The sequence below is a fragment of the Myotis davidii genome, unplaced genomic scaffold (genome assembly GCF_000327345.1).
Source record: "Myotis davidii unplaced genomic scaffold, ASM32734v1 scaffold86, whole genome shotgun sequence".
Classification (NCBI taxonomy): domain Eukaryota; kingdom Metazoa; phylum Chordata; class Mammalia; order Chiroptera; family Vespertilionidae; genus Myotis; species Myotis davidii.
The window spans coordinates 32,864-41,921 of NW_006298058.1; the positions used below are offsets into that span (position 1 = coordinate 32,864).

General features: G+C 42.9%; 1 protein-coding gene across 1 annotated transcript in view; it reads left to right on the forward strand.

The window, feature by feature from the left end:
- Positions 1-257: 257 nt before the first annotated feature.
- Positions 258-9,058, forward strand: part of MSRB2 (methionine sulfoxide reductase B2) — a gene marked incomplete at its 5' end in the record, with an annotated part of 14,957 nt that continues 6,156 nt past the window's right edge. Inside the window, 2 exons of the mRNA XM_006773824.2 lie at positions 258-371; positions 5,434-5,510. Coding sequence (XP_006773887.1) covers positions 258-371; positions 5,434-5,510 — 191 coding nt within the window. The remainder of the gene's footprint in view (positions 372-5,433; positions 5,511-9,058) is intronic.

The window sequence follows — 9,058 nt, forward strand, 5'->3', positions numbered from 1 at the left end:
TTCATATTTCAGCTGCCTCTTTAACTTCTGTGCTCTAGGGGGACTAGAAAACTGGCTCTCTACTTATTACTCATTTCTTATTAAACTAATGACTCAATTAAAGCATTTTGTACCAGAGCTTTCTGGTCCCTGAAGAATGAAGGAGTGGGAGTGGGGAAGGGACGGACTTATTCTGCTGGGTAATAGTGCCCTTTAGAAGACAGGCTAAGGAGGAAAAGGTTATTATGCCCTTTTGTTTTAATAAAAAATAAATCTTATTTAACAATACAGGGCCTCTTACAAAGCATGAGCCATCTCTCACCAAGAGTGAGTGGCGAAAGAAGCTGACTCCCGAGCAGTTCTATGTCACCAGAGAAAAAGGAACTGAACCGGTAAGCTAAACGGACGGACAGTTTTCTGCTTGCAGGCCTGGAGATCAGGATTGGGGTAGACCTAATCACAAAACCTAACTCATCATCATCTATTCGACAGATCCGGGCCCTTCATTGTTCTCAGGCCATTGCTGTCCACCCGGCTGTAGAAACCAGACACTTTCCCTGGGTCATGTCACTCTCCACCCTCCATCTCTTCTGCCTCCCAAATTACCTCCCACTCACTCTCCTGCTGGCCACTGCTCTTGCTGCCATGCCGGCCCAGGTTCCCACCCTCTCTCGCTGCTCAGACTGTAGTAGCCTCCGACTGTCCTACTCACAGCCAGTCTTGCTCCTCATCTAGCCATTCCCCACACGGCCGCCAAAGATCTTTTCAAAACGCAAATCTGATCACATCGCTCCCCTGCTCAAAATCCTTCCTGGCTCCCACTGCTTTGATGGCAAAGAGAAAGTGTTTAAATAGATCACAAGGACCTAAGAGATGTGCCTACCTCACATCCCCATCCTCAAATCCTGCCTTTTACCTCTCGATCTCTGCACTGTAACCACACTGTCCTTTCACCTCTCAGATGCCCTGGGCTCACTTCTCCCCTAGGGCCCTGGTACCCGTGTTCTCCTTTCTCATCATCCCCAACCCCCATTCATTCAGACCTACATTTCAACCCGTATTTCATTTCCTTAGAGAAGCCTTTTCTCAGCCCCAAGCTGGGTTTGCTTTTAACAGCCCTTTTCCTTCATAGCATTGTCCATCATTGATGTATTCCTAGCACACAACATGGTGTCTGGCAATAAAAAATAAATTTTCTGAATGTTAAATAACTGAAGACCAAGAGGTGGAAACATTATTTACACTGTATTCAACAATCGCACCTTTATTCATTTCCTGAGAGAACAGCCCTCAGTGGTTCCTCATGACAGTATCATTTTTACAGCCCTGCATTTCTTTTCTTTTATTTTTTTAAAATATATTTTATTAATTTTTTACAGAGAGGAAGGGAGAGAGATAGAGAGTTAGAAACATCAATGGGAGAGAAACATTGATCAGCTGCCTCCTGCACATCCCCCACTGGGAATGTGCCTGCAACCCAGGTACATGCCCTTGACCGGAATCGAACCTGGGACCTTCCAGTCCGCAGGCCGACGCTCTATCCACTGAGCCAAACCGGTTTCAGCAGCCCTGCATTTCTTAACAAGTGGTCTGTCTTAGACCCAAATATGGGCACTGGAATATAATTATTGAACTTGTTATTAGATGCTTTCATTTGTGAAGCAGACCCCATAGAGGACCACAGCACAGTGGTTGTGCAAAGTTGTAGAGTATTTATATCTTTATCTTAGCAGTCCCTGCAAAAGTTCAAGTAGCTCTCTAATTCAGGGGTGGGCAAACTTTTTGACTCAAGGCCACAATGCGTTCTTAAACTGGACCGGAGGGCCGGAACAAAAGCATGGATGGAGTGTTTGTGTGAACTAATATAAATTCAAAGTAAACATCACTACATAAAAGGGTACGGTCTTTTTTTTCAATAGTTTTATTCATTTCAAACGGGCCGGATCCGGCCCGTGGGCTGTAGTTTGCCCGTGGCTGCAGTCTAATTGCATGTGGCCTGATAATCATGGTCTCACCCTCAACTTCTCCTATGCTGCAGTCATAAGACAGGCCAGCAGATCCCAATAGATTTTCCTGAAAGACTGGTATTTTTGAAAACTTCCTGTGGGCGGCATTTTAATAAATCCTTTACTGGGAAAGAGACTGTATTGACCATTATTGCAGATGGCTTAAGGGAGCCATACGTGGTGCTCTGTACAGAAGTGTATATTCCCAGAATAGTCTAAGCCAGCCCTGCTCTCCGGCGGAGTTTGGTAAGTATACAGAGCCTGGAGATGAGCTGCCAGATGTTTAGGAGAATAAATTTGTGAGATTCTGAGACAGATGGTACATTATATGCTGTGCATTTGGCCATTTTACAAAATGAGCCTCATCCATTATTTCCAACTAATGTTATAAATCCTTTTCACTTGATCCATTGTCACATTTAACTTTTTAGAATTGAAGCTTTTGTTGGCTTCATGGGCCTAAGAAAAGAGAAGTAAAACATCTAAGCTTTCTATTTGGTGACAAAATTAACAGTGAGTTCCACGTGTTTTTATTGGGCAGCAGTAATGTGCCAGCACTCTGCTAGGTATGGTGAAGGAGTTTACAGCATGATTGAGCAATAACTAAAAGTCAGATATCAATAGAAGGTAGGCTTGATGCAGGCCTCTCTCTACCCCCAAATCTGCTCTCCACTTGCTTTACCTGCTCTGAGTATTGAGAAGAGTAACCATCTCCCTTGCCCTCTGGCTACTGATTGAGTTTAACCAATGGGAGATGCCAGGAGATCAGATGGCAGAATAGAGAGGTCGGGAACCACAGTCTTCCCTGGAACTGTGTTCCTCTTGTATGAACAATTGAGATGGAAGCTGAGTGTAGCCCTAAGTAAGAGCTAGGGCTGTATGAAATTGGGGAAGGGAAAGGGAGACATCAGGAAATCAGGCAGGGAGGTAGCTCAGAGATGTCATTTCATCTAATATGTTAGCTAGGGCTTCCTTTTTATTTCAATTTTTTAAAAAGTGTATTACCTGCCACTTTCTCTGTCCAGATTGCAGCTGCACAGGCAGCCCTCGCCTACAGCTGCTGTGTCACAGGTTCTGCTAACTGCCCCTGCCTTTGTCCAACAGGCCTAGGAGAGGCAGTGTGTTCTTATGGTCATTGGCTCAGGGGTGCTTACCCTCCCTTGTTGATTTCCATTTGCCTTGTGGAAATAGTTTGTGAATAGTTCTATATTAAATTATCTGCAAATCATCCCTTTTCAGGGTGTTATCTGTTTCCAACAGGTATGTTGTATTGACAAGATCAAAGAAGGGAGAACACCCATTGGTCCAGATAGTCTGTCTTAGTCAGTTTGAGCTGCTGTAGCAGAATATTATAGACTGGAGGGCGTAGACAACAAACATTTATTTCTCACTGTTCCGGAGGCTAGAAAGTCCCAAGATTGAGGAGCCGGCAAGTCAATGACTGGAGAAAGCTTTCCTCCTGGTTTACAGATGGCCGCCTTCTTGCTGTATCCTCACATGATGGAGAAAGAGAGCAGTTTCTCTCTCATGTCTCTTCTTACAACAGCACCGTCCCATTCATCAGGGCTCCACCCTCATGACCTAGTCACCTTCAAAAGGTCCCACCCCCAAATACCATCACATTGGGCATTAGGCTTCTACAAACATTCCGTCCATAGCATAGACCTTGAAAACCCCAGGGGTATCTTGAGAGTCATGCCATCTCTGACCCTGTCCCCTTCCCCATACAGTCGTTCAGTTCTCTCTTCGAAATAATTCTTGAATTTATCCTCTTCTTTTCATTGCCACTGCTCCTGCCACAGCTAAATACAGGCCTGTATTAGTGGCTGTTGGATTATTCTTTGCCTCCGGTGTGTTCTTCCCCGGCTCCAACCCCTTCTTCATGTGCACACCCGGTGTGCACACCCTGTTTGTCTCCACTGGGCACATATTAGGTTTCCAAGTATGAACATGAGTATGAACAATTGAAATGGAAACTGAGTTTAGCCCTAAATAAGAGCTATGGTTCATATGAAATTGGGGAAGGGAGAGGGAGACATCAGGAAATCAGGCAAGGGGGCAGCTCGGAGATGTCATTTCATCTAATATGTCAGCTGGAGCTCCCTTTTTATTTCATCTTTTTTAAACTATAATAACAGTTCTTTGTTACTTTCTCTGTCCAGCTGGCCCCTGTAATGATGCAATGACAAAATTATATTTTTAATGTTATCAGGTTGTCTGGATCCTATGAGTAGGTTTTTTCTGGATCAGCTTTAGGATTGGGAGCCCTTGGGCTCGTGTTTCTCATCAGCCCCGGTGGGAGGTATGTGAAACTTCCTCCTCATGATAGATGCTCATTCATACCGATGTTGGGAGCAAGTGTTCAGGGGGATGGGCCATACAGCCACCAGCTCACTACTGTTCCGATTTCTTCAGCTACATTTAGGGTCTTTAAAGAGGGAAAACATCCAAGTGTGGCCAGATGGTAGGCTCAGTAGGTTAATTTGAAACCGTCCATTATTTAGCTCCCTGGAAATGTGCTGTTAATACCACTCCGGGGGATTTGAATGTTTAACCTGTGAACTTGTTGAGTTGAGAATCGAGAGTGTCCAGAAGAGTCCAGCATATTTCCCGAGTCAGTTCTGTGGCTCAGTGAGCCATTCTGTACTTCCGCTTCTCTTCCATCCCATAAAATGAGACAGTGGTTCATAGTTGGCTAGTGAAAGGGTTACTTTTTCTTTAATTTTCTTTGATAAAAAGAATTGGACAAACATTGTCTTTTTTTTTTTAAAAACCAATGAGATTCAGTTTGTAAGATAACATTTAGTAAAACATGGACTCAGCTTACTCATTGCTTCAAGTCTTCGTGTTCCTCTTAATCTTTGAAAACCTGCAAATTCTGAAGCCACAGCGAGCATAGTAATTCCATCTAAGTCATCACTTAGGCACTGGAAGAACTTAACTCGTCATTTAACATTTATTAAGTATGCAGTGTCCTGAACACTATGTGAAGCATCTTAAAGGCACGATCCTGATCTCACTGAGCGATACTTTTTATGTAATTACATTCAGTCTTTAATTGGAGATTTCAAAGCGTTTTCGACAGACAGCTAGATTCCTGTTGTATTGACCCTTTTCAAATGGAGACTGAAATCCTACACAATCCAGAGGACTGTCCTCTCCCCTTTTCATGGACTTTGATGTTCCTGGAGGAAAGGTGCTATGTAAATACAGGGCATGATGAATGGCATAATTTGAATATTTGGCACAATTAAAGTCTGGGTTGTAAAGAAGCCCACAGGCTGCTTCATTGGGTGTGTGGTAATCTTCTCTCTGGTGATATTTGCACTTTGTCAAATTATTACCAAAAGTCCTTTATTTGGGGACTACATCTTGGATTTAAATCTATTGTAGTATCTCTTGTTGGTGTTATGAGGAACCTAACATGATGTATCGGATTGACTTTCAGCCTTTCAGTGGGACCTACCTGAATAACAAGGCACCAGGAATGTATCACTGTGTGTGCTGTGACAGTCCGCTCTTCAGGTGAGATCAAAGACCAAGCGATTCTGAAGGATAACAGACTTCTAAGCTCTGCCTCGTTTGAGGCCTTGGATAAAAACGTACTCGTGTTGTTTTTAATTGTCCTTCTCATCTGGCATGGTTGCTATAAGGAGAGCTATTTGTATAAGATACTTGCTTGTCTTATTTCTTTCTTGCATCTAGAGCAGTAAACAAGACTTCTTAGCCTATATTCTTTCTTTCTGTATCCTCGAGAAATAGCAAGATAAATAAGTCTTGGTGGGCACCTTCAGAGAAAGCTATTAGTAGTTTTTCCTGGGAAAGTATTTAAAGAAATCTAAACCATAATAGCATTTGCTTGGCCATGTGATTAAAACTGTATCTCTCCCAGGGAAAATGGGTTTATAATTCAATTTAGGAAATGTAGAATTTTATGAGGACAGATTCCCCACAATGCTTGACAGTAGTGAATACCATCCCTCCTCTATGTAGCTGAAAGTAAATTTAATTGTCCCTTGATTTCAAAGCCTCTTTTAAGTCAATCAGGATCTGAAATCTCTCAACAAAGACTTTTTTGTTTAGACATGCAGGAAACAGTCTAAAAAAAAGAAGACTCAATGGAGAAGAAAGGAAAACATCTTTGAAGTCTTGTTTTTCAGAACTTCAAAGATGTTGTTTTCTTTTTGCATCAACCCTAAATTGGTTTAGAATAAAATATAAATCAAGCCAGTTCTGTGAGTCTTCCATTAGGCAATGCTTCATTCTGTCCTTTGGCTTTGAGCAGACTGGGTTTTCCTGCTAATGTGAGCTGAATTGGGAAAGCCAGACCTGCCTTCAAGAATGAGGAACAATTAAGATTGATTTTCCTTCATGCTCATGGAAGGCAGGCCTTTGCCCCGTTTCATTCCTTCTGTCAGTAGCCGGTGAGGAGATGTCTAAGATGGCAGTCAGCCTGGGATGGCCTGGGACAACTAAGAGACAAAGGTTAATTTTGACACAGTAAAATGTGCATATTCTGAGACATTAATTATGCCATGACCTTTCATCCCATTAAAGAGGAGGAGTAGGACCTTGAGAGGGCCAACCTGCTTTAAGCCAAAGAACCATGTTGTAAAAGTATCAAGGACTGCTTTGTTACTGTATGGAAAAGACAGATGTTCTGTTTCTGTCTTTGGACTGTGAAGACAAAAGGTTATTATTATTATTATTATTATTTTGTTTTTAATCCTCACTTGAAGGATATTTTTTCTGCTGATTTTTAGAGTAGAGGGGCGGGGGAAAGACGGAAAAAAAACAATGTGATAGAGCTACATTGACTGGTTGCTTCCCACACATGCCCCGAGGGCCAGGGATGGAACCTGCAACCGAGGTACGTGCCCTGGACTGGAATCCAACCCAAGATCCTTTAGTCCATGGGCTGACACTCTAGCCACTGAGCCAAACTGGCCAGAATTAAGACAAAAGATTAGAAGCCATCCTTGTAAGAACATTCTCCTCCCCCTCTTCCCCCTTCTCTGCCTCCTCTTCCTCCTCCTTACCGTCCTCCTCCCTCTCCTCCTCCTCCTCTCTTCATTGGTGATCTAGTTTGTGCAGTAGTAAAGTTGAAACCTTCTTTCTACACAGTGCTTGCCATCCACTCACCACATAGTTCAGGCATTGGACTCACAGAATGTTGGATCAGGGAGGATCCAAGAGACTAGAGCAGAAAGCTCTGTCTAGTAGAACTTTCTGACGCAAATGTTCTATATCTGTTCCATCCAATATGGTAGCCACTAATCCCATATAGCTATTGAGCACTTGAATGTGGCTAATGCCACTGAAAACCAGAACATTTTATTTTATTTTAATTAACTGATAAGGCCACACGTGGCCGGGCTACTGTATTATCACAGTGGTAGTCTAAGTTAAGGAAGTTGAATGACCAGCTCCAGGTCACTAAGGTAGTGAAGCAGCCAGGACTAACAAGCCAGCCAATTCTCCAAAAGCATGTTTACCAGGTGGCCAGTTTACTGAACTGCCAGTTCACCAACTATATTTGTTTCTTTTCAACCACTTAATTTTAGTTTAAAAGTTTTTATTTTTTTAAGGACTTTTGAGTTTGTTTCTGTTCCATTTTCCTGCTGCGGCCAAGACTAAGACAAATAAGAATAGATTCATAAGAATCATTTAGGTTCCAGAATATACTCTTTAAAGATACATGTGTTTATAGTGTAGCAGAGTGGATAAGGCTGCCAAGATGTACATTCTGGCTCCATTACCCTATGATCGTGGGCAAGCTTTTTAACCTCTCTGTGCCTCAACTTGCTCACCTCTAAAATGGGTATGGTAGCAGTACTGAATGTATAAGGTTGTTGGGAGGATTAACTGAGTTATGAGTTAAGACATGTAAGAGCATCAGAGCAAGGCCTCACACATGCCAAGCACTCAATACTAGCAGCAGCGTTAGCAGCGTTAGCAGTGATACAGTTTTAGGCCTGTATACATGAGTGTATCTGATAATGAGGCATTCTTGAGAATGTATTCTGATTAGTGAGAATCTATAAATGAAGACTATTTTTTTTTGAAGACTATATTCTTGAACATGCTTCCCATTTAAGAAGCTAGTCTTGGGAATTATTCTTGTTTTGCCTCTCATTTCCCCCTCTCTCTGTCCCCAGTTACCAGCCTTAATAATAGGGAGTCGGGGTAGAGAAAAATACACATTCCTTCAAATGCTTGTACAGAGTCAAAAGAAGGTGAAAAGACGATCAACCACAGCTAAATAGTAAAGAGTCGAGTGGATGTGGGACCCCTGCCTCTTGGTGGATGGGTTCATTGCTGCCTGCAGACTTGCCTTCACATGGAACCAATATGGTGCAGGTTCTGGGAGACCTGCTGACTCTCCAAAGCAGAGACCTTTACATCAGGTTTCCCAGGGTCAGGAACACTCCCAGGATGTTACCACTCCCCTGGGGACTCCACACTGCCACGTGGTGACTTTGCCCCGTCCCTGCTCCCTCCGTTCACCTTCCTTCTCCGTCCCTCCAGACACCAATTTTGAAAGTGTTTACTGAAATCTACTGTGGTCATATTTTATGGTCATAAATCTTAGATGAAAACAGAGCCAGATACTAGTTCCCTTTTTTTAAATCCTCACATGAGGATATTTTTTCCATTGCTTTTCAGAGAGAGTAGAAGTGGGAGGGGAGGGAGGGAGAGAAGCATCAGGGTGAGAGAGACGCATCGATTGGTTGCCTCCTGCATGCACCACACCCTGACTGGAATAGGAAGCAAACCCGCAACCCAGGTATATGCCCTTGACTGGGAAGTGAGCCTATGGCCCTTCAGTTCACAGACTGACGCTCTAACCATTGGAGCACCACTGGCCAGTTCCCTTTTTATGTAACGTCTGATGTCCTACATGTTACCAGTAACTAACATTGTTTAAAACCCCCTTCTCAAAAATTTTAATTCTTTCAAGTTAACTGAAATTTTTCTAAGATACTACTAGGGTTGTCAGTTATCACCAGATGCCTGTGCTATTGGTTTGGAGGCTATAGAATTTTCAGAAATGAATAATAAATGAAAGAGTG